General features: G+C 43.3%; 2 protein-coding genes across 5 annotated transcripts in view; one reads left to right on the forward strand and one right to left on the reverse strand.

Annotated features, from left to right (window-relative positions):
* ZNF277 (zinc finger protein 277) overlaps positions 1-15,650 on the reverse strand; it is a 55,062-nt gene extending 39,412 nt beyond the window's left edge. For both annotated transcript variants that reach the window (XM_082066929.1, XM_082066928.1), the window contains exon 1: positions 15,567-15,650. In XM_082066929.1, coding sequence (XP_081923055.1) covers positions 15,567-15,600 — 34 coding nt within the window. In that variant the 5' untranslated portion in view covers positions 15,601-15,650. The remainder of the gene's footprint in view (positions 1-15,566) is intronic.
* Positions 15,651-15,840: 190 nt separating this feature from the next.
* DOCK4 (dedicator of cytokinesis 4) overlaps positions 15,841-18,677 on the forward strand; it is a 235,345-nt gene continuing 232,508 nt past the window's right edge. For all 3 annotated transcript variants that reach the window (XM_082050185.1, XM_082050186.1, XM_082050187.1), the window contains exon 1: positions 15,841-16,004. In XM_082050185.1, the coding sequence (XP_081906311.1) occupies positions 15,968-16,004 (37 nt within the window). In that variant the 5' untranslated portion in view covers positions 15,841-15,967. The remainder of the gene's footprint in view (positions 16,005-18,677) is intronic.

Below are 18,677 nucleotides of genomic sequence, written 5' to 3' on the forward strand. Positions count from 1 at the left end.
TATAACACAATAAATGTGAGCTGTTGTGCTCAGTTCTTGGTTGCACACCTGAACTATCTGCTCTGACTAGATCTGGGGACAAGTTGGACACTGCTGCATAAATTACATTCTCTAAATGGAAAGTGGAGATACTGGGGTTCAGATCAATGAAGTAACTTCACTGTTACAACCCATCAATCACAGGGCTTGGCCCTGGGGAGGAACCTGCAGCTGTGACTGCAATGCCAGGGCTCAGGGAGAGGCAGAGCCCTCGGGCAGGCAACCAGCACCCTGAGCCAGGGACCCCCCAAATCCGCCTGCACAGCGGGAATGCTGGGGACGGGGCACTCACACCCTTCTGTTTGAAGCTTTGCCACCAGATACAGAGGAATGAGAGTCATGGACCCAGAAGGAAAGGAGATAAGTCCAAAGACAAGGTGCTTTAACTAGGGAAGAAGAAATCTAAGTAGTTTTAAAAACATCAAGCATTTTATTATCAGATGAAGAATACTCTGAAGATGCAAGACTGCATGTAGACTGAGCAATGAAATTATGGAAGAAGAATTCATACAAATTGGCTTAAGACACATATTAACAGGTTTCATGTAATTTTTTGCAGTTTATGGCACAACAACAAGGCTTCAGGTTGAAGAGTGTTTGATGTAAAAACAAACATGCAGAGTATATATTTATAAGCCCACTGTTGGTAACACAAGGACAATGAAACAAAATAAGAACATCTGCTGGAATGTTAAGTGTCTTTCTAATTAAATCCAGTAGTTGAATGAATCAATTCATTACTAACAAGTCTGGTTTATTATCTCATTAATACAGATGGTTAATATTATGAGGAGATTAGCACAAGAACTTGAAATGATCCTAAACCAAAAATGAACACAACAAAGATACACAGACAAATAAAGGAGTCTAAACAATGAGTAAAAGACTGAGGTTTGCCGACATGTAGAGAACAAAGGGGAGAGAGAATGACAGGAAAACAAAAGACACCTAGCAAACCTGGCACTGACACTAACAGCGTAACAGATGCCGACTGGAAAACAGAAAGGCTGAGCACCCTCCCCCAGGCTCACACTGATTACATGGCAAAACCATTCAGTTATCAAAATTACCAAAGCCCCAGATATGATACATCAGGGAAACAAACTGGAGTCCTATAGGTAATTCTGTGCAAAAAAAAAATTGCTGCATTCAAAACTCTTTGGGAAATGAGTAGTTTTAAAGCTTTGTCTATTATTGAAGTTTTTTTGAGCTATAACAAAAAGAATATCGAGAAGCACTGACTCGACACTTGAAATATACACGACAGCTTCCCTGTTTTGCAGCCTTGGCACTGCAGCATCTATTTGTTGGCACAGCAGCATTCCCTAATCTGTGGTCATATTCTTGGAAGAGATTTTACACTGATTACAGGATTTTTCCTTTGTTTTCTAGAGTATGAAAGTCGAATGACTAATGACTTGCCAAATAAACAGTATTCAAAACCAAAACTCAGAATAATGGAAATAAAGCATCCTGTCATCATCCTTGCCAACACCGCATGCAAATATATTCCTTAGTGAAAGAAGAATCAATGTACGTAACAATTTCCTACCTCTATATATTTTAAAGCACTCAAGTACTTTTATTAAGTCGAATTATCATTGAGTCTGAGTTCATGAGGAATTATTTAGCTATTACTTCTGCTTGTTAACACACTGTAAACGATATGTAGTTAAAATACCCATGTGCTCTAACAGACAGCACATCTTGTAGCTTCCTCCAAGATCAGTCACTCTCAACCCTGCCTAGTTTTTCATTGAATGCAAATGAGCACTTCAAGAGAGTCCTTAATCCTACAGCTAAACCTCATCAGTTTTACAGAAGCTGTACATATTCTGTAGCATCCACTATCTGGGAATACGAGAATTTTACTCCTGTCAAATGACAGTTTTAAGAAAAGCTGTGAGTTACCAAATCCTAATATCTCAGGACAGAGATTCTATAGAGCAGGTGTCTGCTGGGAGCTGGAACTAACAGAAATACAACTGTGCTTAATAGCCATATTTAACAGGGCTGCTCTGTCGGGGAGCTTAGGATGTTGCAGTTTCATTAGCATTAACAAGTGTTGCTATGGGTACCGGAGCACAGGCATCAGAATACAAGTGAATAGAAGGAGTGGGAAAGTGAATAATAAAAATGTGAAGTCTTGGAATTTTAATAAAACAAAACCAATGTGTTTGCCAATAAGATCATGCTTAAATAATAGACTACACTATTGCCCCGTTCACCAGCAGGTATATGCCACTGCTTGTCATCGTTCTGCTTAAGCCCAGAAAGAGAAAATTCTTTATCAATAAAAATAAAGACCAGAGCAAAACCGCTGTTCGCACATTCAGAAGAACACACGAACATGGATGAAAGTGACCTTAATAAGAATTCTAACAATATTTAAGTGCTCAGAGCCACATAACACCTCATTTCTGGGTAAAGGGCATGGACCCACATTAGCACAACTGAACGCAGGGTTTGTTATCTTGGTCACAAATATGAAATGATATTTATCTAATTCAGAATGAAATTTTGAATAATTTTATTATATCCTTTAGAGCTACTCTGATTTCTTATGGATATTGTTAAGCACAATTAGCAGCATTTCTGTTTACAAAACACCTAGAGGGTGAAATGGCAGTATTGCAGGAGTATCTGTGTTGTACTAAAAATACAAAGCCAATTTCTACTCTCAGCAAAACTAGGAAAACGTCTTACCTGAATTACCAAAAGAACGTAGGTATGTTTTACCTTTTTTTTCCCCACCCTCACTGTTCAAAATTCAGAATTAAACAATTAGCAGCAACAGTAATTCCCACAAGTGCCAACCCACGTGATGGGCTAATAATTAATTAATTATTAGCAGAACAGCTTTGCCTACAGCAGGTACTTTCTTGATTTCAGCAACATCTTAAAAATATCTCCTGAGCTGCAATAGACCCACTCTCATTCACTTTCGCCAGTCAATAGATTCCACTGATTCCTTTGGAGGTGCCTTAGGATTTACTCGTGTTGCGTCCCTCCCCTGTGGGACTTGCAGGATGGACCGTTCCTATTCCCTTTAAGCTGCACTGTAACAAGTACAGAGTTCTTTATTCCTCCCATGGTCAAAACACGTTCTGTTTCAGCAGACTGGTCTTCCACACCTGTGGCTACAGCGTCCTTCCTGACCCCCCTCTGCCCACTCCTGCGGGATGCTCTTACCAGAGTCTTCCTCCTCTGAACACTTCCAGCACTCAGATCTCCTCAGGGGTGTGAGAGCAATCAGAAAAACAAGTTCATTTTAATTACTTTATGCAATTTGCCATAAAACTTAATTCTTGTTTCTTTCTACTTCTCCCTCTGTTCTCTCCCCGCTACCCAAACCCCTGCAGCACAGATGTGGCGCGTGTAGGAGTTACACCACCAGCCACCCGTCTCCCTACATCCTCCAGCTCTCTCCTCCCAAGAACACTTGTTTGTCTTTACCTTTGTCACATGACCTCCCCAAAGCTTCTCCTTTCCTGAATTTTGGCTTTGGATGCAGTTTTACTTGCAGTCTCCATAGTTATTTCTACAAACATTTATTTGTGCAAACATTTTACTTATGTAAACAATCTCATCCAGTTCAGCAGGCTATTTAACTTGCTATTCAGCTCAATGGATTTGCAAGAGGTCAGCAGATCATAAATACATGGAGACTGTCTAAGAGAATATCTATAAAGAACTACATTTACCTATGTTTTTTTTTTTTCCAACAGAGAAGCAATAAAGCAAATCAAGATGATTCCAAAGTGGTATTCAATACTCAGTGGTCTCTCCTGACATTTTCTCTGTACTTAAATGTTTAATTTTAAAAATTGATATTTATGAATCACTTAGGCTTGTATGAATTATTATACTGATCTCCAGAATAATAGGTCACTTCAACAACAAAGATATTTTTTGAGATAAACAATACCAATCTTTTCTTGATTAGTGTGATCACACAACCTGCTAGACATGAAGAGTGGAGATCCATGTTATGTACTGAAATCAGGGATTAAGAAGCAATGATTAAACCTTACCCTATTATCTGAAAAGATTAACAAGATAATTATGTAGCCTGAATCTCAGAATGCTTAGTTACAAAGAAGAGGAAGAAAATATCCAACACAAGAATTTGACATGGAAGAACAAAAGCGATCATTTAGGCTCTTCTTTCATACTCATCACCCAAATCTAATTAATAAAATTTAGTATTTTTTTCTGTTTAACTTGCTATTAAATACAAAGGCGTATCATTCTTGTGTATGTTAGCACTGCCACTGTCCTGCTGACTCCTCTGCAAACATTAGGAGGCTGGAATAGGCCTGTCTTAGGTTCCATTTACTGTTGGCCTGACCTTCCACAAGGAAGGTCTTAGATGTTTAATGAGGACAGTAATACTTCTTCATTGCTACAATTTATCTTTGTAGTGCCTTTAGCAACTATGGTACTAAGCCTAATATCCAGCAGTACTACGTAAAACGTCTTAGCTTACTCTCTACTTGTTGTTGCCATTATTTAGTAGAGATAAGTAATTCTTTACCACAAGGATTTTCCTTATGTTTTCTCTTGTCACCTGTCCTTTTTGTTTAATGGAATTCAACTACCGAGCATGTTGATGCTCTTGATGTTAAAAGGACTGCCTAGTGGTCTTTTTAAAAGATTGCTTTACATTCTGTAGCTAAAAGAAAGGCTGTGTGATTTTCCATAAAAAACCTAAAGCCTGCTGTCCATTCCTAAGAGACATCTCCATGTCATTATGGCAGGAATTTTTACCATGCTTCTGACTAAAATGTTTGTATCGAGGGGGTTTCTAACTCTTTTCCACTGGTAGACGTTCCTTGAAAAAGGCAACTATTTGAGAAAAACAACTACAAATAGTGTGAAATTTTCATTTTAAATGTCACTTTAATTTTTTTCAGACTCATGTAAATTAGAACTAACCTCAAGGTGCAACCTGAGAAGTTCCATTTCTGGGAACCTGATGTATGTGGGTTTCATACTGACAGAACAGGTTGAAATCACTCTCAGGTATTCTGACAGAGTTTCTTGACACTCAGAAAGCCTTCAAGGCTGAATTGTTCAACCAAATTTTGTACTTAATGAAGAATTAGCATGAAGAAGAGGCCTCGTGGTATTAGAAGCCCTGTGGCCTGTTGCTGCTTTCTCAGTGAACGGGAGCTTTTCCAGATGGAGAGCAGCAAAAGGAGTTGTTTCTACTTTTAGAATCAAACCTCCATAAATGTGTATTCAAACTGGAAAAAATAATGGCTGAAAAGGACAGTTCATTAGAGTGTGCAGTGATGTGGATCAACGTAGTTCAGCCTGATAGCTCAGGAAAACAAAGCTTGGACTGTATTTCAAATAAACCACTATTTATACTCTTTATAAATAAGTTTTTGAAAACAAATTTCAGAAGCAAGTATTTTCGAGTCAGAGCTTAAATACTAACGTCTTACAGATCAAAGGGACATCTCACAGCAGGCTATATCAAATTTCTGTGAGCATAGTCTGACTTTGTCCCACAGTTTGAAGTAAGTATTTTTGTGATACTGGGCTTATTTCTCTTGTCCTTCACACATTCATTAAGCATATAACACAGGTCTTGACTTCTTAAGTATGATATACACTTACTAACTGATATTGCTAATGTAGCTCATGGACATGGATGATAAAATAATAGAAGTTAATTTCCTCAAGAAACAGAATTAGAATGTTAGAATTAGTGATAAAAGCTGTTTATGTTTTTCAGGAAACATTTTGCTAACTGCATAAATATATGCAGACTCCTGAACATTAAATCAGTACAGTAATAACACAGGCTGCATGTTTTCATCCCATATAAGACAAAATCAAATTAAAGCCTCAAGCAGGATGTTTTCTGTTACATACCAGCCTTCAGAGAAAAAGCTCTGTCTCATTTATTCATGCATTACTGAGTCATAATAAAATTCAGTGCTGACACACTGGTCAAGACAAATGCTAGCAGAATGCACTGGTGACAGCGATATCACTTATTCTTGCATGCATTTCTTCCATAACCATTCCTGTTTTCCTGCTGTGAGTCTTGTGCACTCCTACCGCAGTGCTGCCAGGGCTGACCTGGGACACATGCCACCCACTTTGGCAGCAGTCCTGAATCTCGGGATGTTCCGCCATGTGTCCCTGTGCTGCCCACCAGCCCTGTCCCTCTTCTTGCACCTCTCCGCACAGCTCTGACCCTCCCAAGTCCTGCAGCCCCTCATCGTCCTCCAGCTGCTTTACACACTGGCTGGGTTCAGAGAGCAGTTTTGGTGCACATGAACCGGATTCACCCAAAGCCCAGATGTGTACAAAATGCATCCCAAACCCTAGAAGAGACATGTGGGTCTAAATCAAGGCGTACTGCTTCAGACAGCTGCGAAACATCTGCACGTTGAAGCCGTTTGGTGCGGGAAGGCTGACTACACATAATCCAGGGCAAAAATGCCAAACCATGCAATATAGTTGCAGGGACAGCAGCACCAAGTGTCTTTATCTACTGTGCGTTATTATATGTTAATGTGAACCAGCTTGTAAGTTTGAAACAGATGGCATATCCAGTTATAAACCTTCTATACCAGAGGGATAAAGAGAAAGGTTTTAACCTGCTACTACTACACAGGGCATGGAACAGGAGCAGCTACTCCTTGGGGCTGGAGGCACTGAGGACAAATGGGAGTCATAAATCTGTCAGTCATAAAAATCAGATAAAAATACAATAAAGTGGAAGAAATGCCATTTGGAAGAGATGGCCCAGTGAAAACATGAGGCAAAAAAATCAAAAGGCAAGCTCAAGAAACCAAATTTAAATATATTACTAAGAACTGACAGGTATCTGAGAGTTTTGGATCACTGAAGCCACATGTACTACATCTACTACAATTTCTCATTTACAGGTCTGCTATAGCAAAATATTACGATAGAGTGGCAAACAAGCAGTGAACATGGAATTACCTGCTGGGAAACCAGGCCTTGATACCAATGATCAGACATCAGACTTGCAACCATACCATTCCCTATAGTGCCAAAACATTACAACTTGACAGCTACTCCTGTACACTGATGATCCAAAATCCTTTATAATCAGAGAACAAACGCAGGCCAAACACAATGCCCTTTTCATTAACTTCATAATTACAATTTGGCTGCCATAACATGTAGCATGTTTTGAAAAATCAATAAACACTCCAGTTCAGCACACTTGGCTCTGCACCACAATCAAAGTATCATCTGTGGGAACTACTTCTGTACAAAGTAGTTTGAGCACTCCACATCTGTACAGCAAAAAAGTGTTGTTGCTTATACCACGGGGTGTAAGTCCACTGCCCTACTAAGTGAGGCAGAGAAGCTCCCTGACATGAAACTGTATTGTATAAATAGACACATGCATTATATTTGTACTCTTATGTAGTATCTGGCATATTCTTACTGAGGAAAACTACTTGCACACCTCCAAATTACCTAACCCTACTGTTTAGCAGTTTGGCCTCTTTCAAAAATTTGCACATTACATCGCAAGCTAAGCAGTGCAGTTTCAGTCTGGTTACTCTGCTTTAATGTTTTAAATACATTATTTAATTCAACAATTATCAGGTCATTGGACATTAGATTTTTCCTTTTGAGTGACTGTAATTAATTACTGATGACCTGAGACAACAATTCTGCAAAGAACCCGTGCTTTCACATATGCACACCCCTGACTTCAGTGACACCCTGGGCAGGATGATGTGCCCAATTCTTCACAAGCACAGGCTTGCTTTGAAGTTGTGCAAAACTGACCCCATTTTTCCCTCCCAGTTCTTCAATGCCACGATCTTTCTCACACTCTGCAGGGCTTTTATTGAAGCAATATTTAAAGTGATTTTAAAAGTTCCATAGAAAAGCAGTCAAATGCTTTCAGGCTTTTCTCCTGGCTTCAGTCAGCTGGAGTTTGTGGATGAGAACATGAAGTAGAAGCCTCAGAGAGAGTCTGGGAGCAATTGTAGTTTTAGGATGCAGACTTTCAGATGAAGATACAGAGTTCTAGCAGGGGCTGAAAGATAGACCATGGTGGAAGGAAGCATATGAGGCTGGGAAAACTTATGAAGGCTGTTTGGAAAGAGAAGAATTCCACTTAAACTGAAGTTAAAATACTGAACGCTTGTAATTTCGTAATATTTAAGTCCTTTGCTTTGTTTCTTACTGTCTGCTCTTCCCAGAAGCACATCCCAGTTTAAGCCCTGTATCCCTTTATCAAAGCTGGCTCAAATCTCAAAGGGAGAACTCTGTCACCTGTTTACATGACAGGCACACCTTATGGCAGACGTCACTGGCTACAAGGACTGACAGTTTTGGTGCTCTTCCAGAAAACCAGTGTTACCCAGTAAAAAGAAAACAAACCAAACCAAAACATTGAACAGGGTGTTTCAAGAGGCACAACAAACTATGCTGGCATCTGTGCCACACTTAAGACATTAAAAAAACTTGTAATACCTCCCTGCTCTACATCACTACATCTAAATAAAGCATGTCTACATCTATTGTGTGTTCAGGCAATGAGAAAGCCTTTCAGGTCAGAATCAGGTATTTGCTAATACTAAGACAGTTTAATGGATTTCATCAATCCATAGGCTCATGAACCACCACTCACTGTTGCTCCACTGCAGGTAACAAGAGGCCTGAGAAGAAATTTCACATAACTTGAAGGCTTTAATATGCAAACAAGTTGCCATGTTCTAACCTGTTCTGTGGTCCACAGGCACAAGTTCACCAGGTGTCCTGACACAGCTTACTTCTCAAAGAGCTCCAGTTACTATATAGTAGCATACAGAGCAGCTGAGACTTGGTAGCTCATTTGTGCATCAAAACCTCTACCTGCTACTGAGCAGGCAAAAATTGGCATAGATTACTGGAATTAAATGCAGCTCTATGTCCACTAGTAGCCAGTTAAACTATATTTAATAAAGGCCATCCATCTTCTCTTTTTAAGCTACAAAAGTTCTCTGAATTCAGAGAAAAGCAAACAGCAAGCCTTTATTGGGTATTTTTGGAGAATACAACATGTCCTGTCTCTTGTGTGAACAGCAGCTACATATTCATGCTGAGGTGTGGGGGACACCCATTTGTCTTCAGATAAAATACAGTGCACATTTGTAACATAATTATTTGTAAAATTATGGCAGGATCACAGGCAGCTCAGATTTGTACTACCAAGCAATACAATCCATTACTTATTTTATTAATCCATTACTATAATTTAATGAAATAATTCGTTTCACTTGTATATTCTCCCATCATCAGGGTTTTTTTTAGAAATGTACTGTGGAAGGTGAAAAAACACTAAAATCTTCTTGTAACATTACATTAAAGGTTTTTGCCTTTTTACTCTTCAAACATAGAAGCACATAAAAGGTTATTTTACAAGCTGTAACTCGGTAATTTCCAGTCTTCCATAACATCCATATGCTTATCAGGTAACCATTCAAAATTACTATGATATTACATTTTAAATTAAAAATCATAACAAATGTCCTTAAAACATTTTAAATAACACTGTTTTAGGAGATTAATTTTTGTGATCATATTAAAATAAACTGTGTTGCACTTACAGAATTAATTAGTGCACATCGGAATGTTCATTTCACAATGATTTGCCTCATAATGCCTACTGCTAGAGGGAATCTCTTCTTTGCTCTCCAAAATTTATGGTAGGGTGGCAGCCTCAGGTCTTGAAATCCTTCATTGAATGCATAGATTTAGCCCAATAAATGGATCACTGGTGGAACTCTAGATGCGTGGAAGCCCGCAGTGGGGGAACAACTCAGGATGCAACCATGTCTGTGAACATTTGGAACTGACTGGGGCTTTAAGAAAGGGTACCAAGCAGGATACCAACCTCTAAGCCATGAAACAGAAATGGGGAGGTAAGGGTGGGCTGGGTAATCCCATCAGGCCAATGTCTGAAGAAACTCTGATGAATGGACAAGGCCAGCTGTGTGCTTGGGGCAATGGCTGCTCTACCACCTCACTGGGGTTTCCACCCACAGCAGCCCGCAGCCAGCAGCTCCCTGTTCCCAACCAGGCATGGTGTGGATGTTCAAAGAGGAAGGAGATAACTCACTTGGGGCTGACCTACCTAGGAGGGGTAGTCTAAGGATGTGTGGGACGGGAGAGCATCTGGGTCATTCCTTTATTTCATTGAAGACTATTCACTAGAAAATAATTAACAAATAACAAGAAAGTGGCAGATTACACACAAACACACACAAACATTAATGAGCAGGTGATTACAGAGACAATAAGCCATCTTTGGTCACTACAGGAACTAATGCCATTAAAGGAACTACTCAGAAACAACCCTGAGCAGGTTCAACCTGAACTTTGTCACTGATAAGGGAGGGGAAACGTGATTATCATATGTATTACAGTATTTTTGAGGGTGTTTGTGGAATTGCATGAAACTTGTTATGGGCTATCAGAAGAGGTTCTTGGGATTATGTTTATCTTATTATGGGAAATTCAGAGGAGAGGGCAAAGGAAGAAATGGAAGGGTGAGGGAGTAACAAATGTTGCAAATCTGGGATGAAGAGTAAAAAAGGGTCAGTTGCATTTAAACAGGCTGCTGGTGGGTACACTTAACTGGTCAAACCCCGCACCTGATCACTAAGGTCTATCCTTTTTTTCTTACTAAATTCTTTCCTCTTAATACTTTACGTAATTCACCCTCTATCCTATGTGTGATGCTGTTGCAAGGCCTAAGAGCCAGCAGCTGCAGGTCACAAGGTCTGCAGGTTGGGGATCAGCAAGTAGAGGGGCCATGGTGTGTCTATGTTTTCCTAGTGAATTTAACCCTGTATGCATTGTCTGTGTATGTGTAATTTGCTAGCAAGGTTCAAACCGGAGCAGACAGTGAGCAGAAAACCTGTATCTGCAAACACTCAAGGTCTGAGTCAATGGCTGGGCAAGGGTCCTGAGGTCCAGCCATGCGCAGACCTGAGGCCTGGCAAGTCCAGCCACAGCACTTAGAGACTGCTAATATTCAAGGGAACCATGACTGTGGGGTACATGTGAGACAAGTGTGAGCGTGTGCATCCATTTTGATAGCCAACACCAAGTGGGATTTGCTAGCAAATAAGAGGAAAGTTGCATCCTGGGTAAGAGACGGGTTTAGAGGTCATGGTAATATTCAAGCGATCCACAAATGTGGATGTGCTTCTGAATCTGACAGTGAGGGTGTCTGTTTTCACTAACGCGCTTCAATCCTGATCCATCTTCGACATCTCAAATGGGACTTAAACGTACCACCCTCATTAGCCCTCCAAATCTCAAAGACTGGCTTCAGGGCAGAGCACAAGTAATGCTGCTGTTGCCATTTCCCTCCCTGCCTGGCTCTCCCAGGGAGAGGGGATTAGAATGGGAGTGAGAGAAGCACTTTCCTTTCTGGAAGAGCCCTAAGTGGCCAGGTGCCACTGCCCAGGAATCCCTTTAATTGTCCCTTCAGCAGGGCGACCTGAATCATCTAGGTTGGAAAAGGCCATTAAGATCACCAAGTCCAACCATAAACCTAGCACTGCCAAGTCCACCAATAAACCATGTCCCTAAGCGCCACAACTACACATCTTCTAAGTACCTCCAGGGATGGTGACTCAATCACTGCCCTGGACATCCTGTTCCAATGCCCGACAACCCTTTTTTCCTGATATCCAATCTAAGCCTCCCCCATGTAACTTGAGGCCATTTCCTCTTGCTCTGTTGCATGCTACTTGGGGAAAATAATGAAGTTTATGAAGAAAATTAACTGGAAACTAAAATGCCCACCAAAACCTCAGGCTGGTAGAGGCCAGAGCAGCAGAAGGGATACCCTGAGAGTGCGGTGATGAAATAGCAAGCTCAACTTCTGGCAGCCAAAACCAAAACCAAGGCAGAAATGGTGCTAAGATATGCAGGACAATGACTGGGCCCTGGCCTGAGGTTTAGCTATATGAAAAACTACTGGGCAGGACATGAGAAACAGCTGAACATAAATAACAGAGTGAGATGCTGGAAAAAGTTGCCAAGAGCACATGGTGAAGAAGGGCTCGCTTTCAGGTACGTAAGTAGGGGGGTTACTGAGAGGCTGCTGGACTTCACAAAGGGTTGGGTGTTAGGTGTTGGGACCTTTTGGGGAGCAAAATCTTGCAAGGCACACAAGGCCGAGGTAACTGAATCAGTGATACCATGTGAGGCTGAGCTGGCCCAGGTAAGAGCATCAGAAACACCAGATTTTGTTATGCATCAGGTAGTGATTATCAAGCTGGAGCAGCCGGTGAGCAGGAAGAGACCCTCACTTGGAAAGAGCTGGTGTCTGAGCCAGTGGCTGGGCAAGAGGCCCAAGGTCCAGGAATATTAAACAGACTGAGAGCCCACATTGATATTCAAGTGGTCTGCGAATACGGGAGTGCCTGCAAATCTAAAGAGGAATTGTATTTTCCCTAGTGAATGTCAATCCTGGTCAACCAGAACACAGGAACAAGAGTGGGCTACCCTATGCTTATTTATGTGAGTATTGTCAGTGTTTACGAGGGCATGATAAAGGCATTGCTCTGTGGGTGCCTGTGTGACCAACCATTTCAGTTTCGTGTTTGTGCATGTCTCTCTTGAATGCATGCTCAGCGTTGCTGCTGGCCAGACCTGCAGGCAGGAACAGCAGCAGCTCCGTCCACCAGCTGCGATGGAGAAAGCTCTCAGGTCTGAGAGGACACAGGGCTGGCTTTCAGTGACCAGGAAAGAGGAACCCCTGGATCCCAGAGCCCACTGGGTTGAGTGGCTCTCACAGCATCCTTAACAGAGGGAGCTCAGAGTTGAGCTAAAGAAGTGATGCTTGCAGTATCAGGAGCAAAACAACTTTCTCTGACGCATCCTCTTGGTAGCAATGAAAAAAGGTAGACTTGTGCAAGACCACTTAAATGTTAGTTTTCCACAGTAAAACAATGGGCTAAGAATGAGACACAAGAGAGAGACATGCAAAGAATAACATGCTGTGCTCTGGCATGGTACATTCCAGCAGCATGGTATTAAAAAGCATTTGATCACGTTACGACCCCAAGTAGTAAACCGTAACTGTCAGACTGCCAATGAAGCTACAAAAGACACACTTCCAGAAAAAAAAAAACTCATTTTAAAATCCATTGACAGATGCTGTAAGAAATGTTGGTATGTAGCATAATTAATGCAGACTGAACAAACTGTACTGTGGACAATGAAATGTTTATTACAAGCCACTTGGTGAAGACTGCTGGAGGGAACTAACTAAAAAGCAGCACAGTCCTGGATTAGAATACACAAGCACAGGCTTCCTTGTAAATAGGAAACAGCAAGACAAGGATAAGTATTTTATTTAGTTTTCCTATATACTGTCTCCAAAGAAGTGACACACATTCTCAAGTGCACATGCAACTACAAGATGTTGCGAGAGCAATAGCCTCGTAGAAATGAAACCTAAAGAATTTTGCTCACAGACAGGGAAATGATAAATTTTAGGGTGAAGTATTTTCTTTGCCCAAAGACAACGTGATTTATAGTGTAAGAGCTATTTACCCTAAATGACTGGGCTCTGAATAATTTTGAAAAGGCTGTTTTAGCTGTTTGGTAGTCTTGTCTTTGTTGAAGAGAAGAAGAAAGATGGGCTCTGAGCCCAATACAAACATGCTGAAGTCAGTCATGGTTAACATGACAGACAGCAGTTAAAAGGCTGTGGCAGAATTTCATGACTCCCAGCCAGCATGTTGGCAGCCCTCTCTTATGGAGACAGGAATAGCTTGGATGTACATGGAAGTCTATAGGCTGGAGTAGAAGTTAATTTAGCCTGGCACCCATTATTTTGATTTTCAATAGTGACTTTTATACATTTAATCATTTAAAGACTCCAAAGGATCTGCCAGGGGATGCAAAGCGAGTTTGGGAGCAGAGACACTGAAAGTTTATGAATCCTTTCAATGAACTCACTAATAGGAAAACTGCAAAAGTCTCTGAATTCCAATGGAACAAACTTTTTTTTACACTGGTGCCAATGTCTTTAGGAGAATTACCTAGAAAAACCTCAGGGTGACCTCATTGTCTTTATTACTCCACAAACCTATACACAGTTTCACATAAAAGACTTGTGCAGACAAAAGTAGCTGTTTTTTCAACAGTTAAAATGGCACAACTTTGCCTCTGAGTGCAATGACACTAGTGTGGAAGTGCTCTAGAAGGGTCTGGCTTTCCATGTATGAGAGGATCACGCCAACACACTGCAACACATAAAAAAGAGTACTGCTTTAACTACTAGCATAAATAAAGTGATATTACTTTTATGAACAGAAGCAGAGTACACACTAGAGAAAGAACACAAAGATCACTCACTACCAAAGTTTGACAACTAGAAGGATAAACACTGAATAAGTATGTTCTAATTCTAGGTTTGAAACTGCCTGCTTGCTCATGACTTTTCCTTATGTTGTGTCCTTCACACTATCAGTGGCTTAAAAATTCAACATTACTTGACAGTAGAAGCTAAAAGACAGCCTGAATTGAAAAAAAAAAAAAAAAGCCACGTCCTTCTCTTACATGTGAAAACATTAAACCCAATTTTTTTGTTCAGCTCAAACTGAATCATCCACTCAAATTTCTAGTTACTGGTTCAAAGTAATGATTTGTTTGGAGATTATTTTTTTAAAAACAGACATACTCATCTTAGAGACAGCCTGTACCTGGTGAGGCTCAGAGAGCAGCATCCTGTCACTGGTGTTTCTCTCCTTTTTTCCATCTGTTCCTCCCCCCAGGACCAGAAAATGTAACTCAAGCTCTTGCTCCTGCCTCACAACGCCCAGGTCTCTCTAACAAGGATCAGTTCAGCCTGAGGATTTATTGAGGTTTACCTAAGGTGAGCTCTAGCTAAGCTGCTTCTAGAAGGGCACAGACATACAGGCCTCTCAGTGAGGATGGAGACCTCGCTGTTGTTGCTGCTTAAGGTGCCTAGCTTATCCCTGGCTGTCACTCTTGATAGTCCATTTGTGCTCCTTGCTGTACACCATCTGCTTTTCTTTATCTCTGCGTAGGTCTGTGCTGAGAGACGGATTTATGTGAGAAGTCAAAGAGCCACCCAGACTATCAGCTCCATGTCCGACCTCTCTGGCACACTGCCGGCACCCAGTCCCGCTCCAGCATGACCCGCTGTTGACACCTCTCCCAGTCCCCTCAGCTTCATGTGCCAAACTCGGAGCTTTGCTAAGAGGCAGGGCACCAGCAGCACCAGAAGGACTTACGCCCCTTTTAACGACCGGAGGCGGGTACGGGGCTGCTCGGAGCTCATCGCCCCGGAAGCCTGCAGCGACCGGCGGGGCCCCCACCGCGCCGGGCCCTGACAGCTCCCGGCTGTCCCACACGTGTTCCCTGCTCCACACCCCCGGCGCCCCGCGGAGCCGGCCCCGTCCCACAGCCCGGAGAACGGCCCCGAGCCAGGAACCATGGAGCCGCCGGGCGGGGGGAGTTGGGCCGCCCCGCAGCGCACTCACCTTCCCGGGCCGGCGTCCCGCCGGACGCTGCCATGCCGCCGCGGAGCCGCTCCTCCCGCCCCGGCGTGGGGCGGCCTCCGGGAGCCGAGCTCCGCCCCGCCCCGCCCCGGCGGGGAGCGCGGGGCCAGCCGGGGCTCGTAGTCTCTCCCACGGCCGCGGGCGACGAGGGGCGCGGCCGCGCTGAGGCACTACGTTCCCCGGCGTGCAGCGGGACGGGGCATATAAGTGGCTGGCGGCGGGCGCGCCTGAGTCAGTTGGTCCGCCCGCCCGGCAGAACAATGAGTTCGCTGCCGGGACCGGGCAGCCGCGGCTGAGCGGCGGCGGGAGCAGCCGCGCAGCGGACGCTCTGCTGGCGGAGGGGCTGCCGGCCGGCGCGGGGCGGGGGCCCGCACGTCGCGAGCATGTGGATACCCACGGAGCACGAGAAGTACGGCGTGGGTGAGTGAGAGAGGGGAGTGGGGCAGCGCGGGGGCGAGGAGCGGCTCTGCCGGCGGGGAGCGCATCCCGCGGCGGAGCAGGCTCGTCCCGCGGGGCTGGCGTGGGCTGCTGGCGGGAGTGGGGGCAGCGCCCTGCCTCTGTGAGTGGTCGTGTCGCCCTCTCTGCGCGGAGGTCCCGCCGGGGCGGGGGAGAGCGGTCCCTTCCCCAGAGGCGCAACAAAAGGCGGCCGGTGCCCGAGCCGCGGCTGCAGCGCCTCTGGTCGCTGCCCGGAGATGGGGCCGGTCACCCGGCTCCGGGGCGGGCGCTGGGTGGAAAGGTTGTTTTTTCACGGGGAACAAAGCAGCCTTAAAAAATATCGCCGGGAGCGGTGACCCGGTGGGGAGACGGTCTGTGGCGGCGGCGCCCCGGGGAGGAGCAGGAGCGGGGCCGCGGGCATTGTTCGCGCGTCGGGGGTTTTGTCGCTGCTTCAGTGGAAACCAGACAAAGTGTCTCTTGTGGGAGCCGCGCTTCCCTGCCTCTGTGTTGAACTCCGTTCGGTGCAGGGCTCTGGAGCCCCTGATGTGACTTACGAAATGATCAAGGAGGTTCACTGTGGGTTTTTTTAGACACCACCTATTAAAACCGCCAGCATTCGGTGAGCTCTAGTGGCTCGTCTCGGACAATAGCCCCCTCTGACACAGCTGAACTGTTAAACAGACCTACTAGCGTAGTAAGCAGCTTTCCGTTTGTTTACGTCGTGTTTGAACGCGGAATTGTGTATATTACGGAAAAAGCAGGAGGAGCGGGGAGCCCGCCTTTGTTTTTGTGTGTGTTTGTAGCAGCGCTCCGGCGAGCGCGGGAGCCAGCGCCGTGCGGGGCCGCTCCGTCCCACTTGGAGTTGGTCCCAGATGTTGCCGTCCTCCGAACATTAAATTACAGAGATCATTGATGGGATTTATGTTCTTGACTTCTTTATTTGCCAGGTCACAGCTGGGTTGCGAAATATTGATTAGCCCTACCACCCGCCTTTCTTTACGAGGATGGGCAGAGGCTTAAAAACCACTCCGGGGCTCGCTGGAATGGCATGCTGGATATTAGCAGTCAAGTATTTCAAGCTGCAGCCCTCCTCTTCATCTATTTTTTTTCCCCTCCTGATTTATGAGCTAAAAATCACTTTGGAGCATCTTTTCCAATACTGAAAACAAGCAGCTAAACACTGTTCCATTTATTTGAATAACTATCCCCTGGCTGCTAAACAAGTGATATCCATTAAATAAGATTTTTTATGTTTAGTAAACCTTTGCAGGTACTTGCACATGGATCACTGTCCAGCTCTCCCCCACTTCCAGGGCTGGTGTCACTGAAATCTTATGCCTGCTAAAGAGATACAGTTCCAATTTCTCAATAGTAGGCAAATGTGGTTTGCTACAAAGATCCTCTTTATTTGTGTATATATAATATAGTCACAAAAAGATGCTTATTCTTATTTAAATTTGTTCCATGGTTTTCTGTGATTTGCCTTCCAAAGGCTATTCAAGACAGTAACAAAAGGCCACTGTTCAATTTGGGTTCTCTATACCCCTATGATGGGGGTGATATCACAGTTAGTATGACCATTGCAAAATGTTGAAATAGCAATCTAAAGTAATTTAATTTTTCTCTTGAACTCTGTTTTTTGTGATGTGCTCACTCACCTGCATGATGAGTGCTGTCTGCGAAGTCTTCACACCCAATTATTGTATAAGCTATTGTGCTCTGCAGCAGTGGTAGGGGAGGCAGGAGAAAGAGTTGTATATTGCTGTATAATTCTTTAAACTTCACATAAAGTGAATTTTGTAGATCAAACTTGCATTTTGCACTGCAGACCTGCTTATATATTTTCTTTTTAGTGATGACATTATTTCCAAACAGCATGGTGTGTTTTTTTTTTTCTTGTTTTGTTTGTGTGGGTTTTTTTTGTTGTTGTCTTTAAACACTGATGTATTTATCTGCCCTGGTAAAATGGGTGTGTTATAAAAGCCCTTTGAGAATCCTGATTAGTTGTACAAAGCATATGTATCCTTTGTATAAAGAGCTCAGGGCTTGCATCAACATCAGACCTCATCTGCATTTTCAATCTGAATTTTGCAGCACATGCTGTGTGCTGCACATTTGTACTGTGACATGCCAAAATGGATGAATAACCAGGCAACAGCCACCTGGTTACACTGAAGGGTTGCTGGTAACCAGGTGGCTGTGGCTCACCTGCATAGCCTGACTGATTCCTACTTTGAGGGGTAGTTAATACAATTAACCATCTTCTTCACATTTTCAAGCTTCTGCCTGTTAGGCACTGATAATATCTAATTGCTTTTCTTCTGAGCAGGTTGCTTGACTTTGAGTTCATTTACTAGTAGGCAGACACGCTGCCAGTTCATTTCCTAGTAGACAGCCAAGCTGTCATAACGGAGGGCATTATTACATTGTGACATCCTTTGTACTGCAATTATGTGGGGTTTTTTTTATTTCTAAAGCTATAGGTTTTGTCAGTTACCTATTATCCTTCAGGATGCTAAAGGTGAATTAAGCACTGGAATATTTCTGGTTCTGAGAAGGTTTGCTTTGTCTGGGTTTTGATATCTTTATTTTCAGAACAGGAGGTTAAACTTCTGTATTTCACTTTGAAATTCTATGTTTTGAATCACACCTTCAGCT

The sequence above is a fragment of the Streptopelia decaocto genome (genome assembly GCF_964273445.1).
Source record: "Streptopelia decaocto genome assembly, chromosome: 1".
Classification (NCBI taxonomy): domain Eukaryota; kingdom Metazoa; phylum Chordata; class Aves; order Columbiformes; family Columbidae; genus Streptopelia; species Streptopelia decaocto.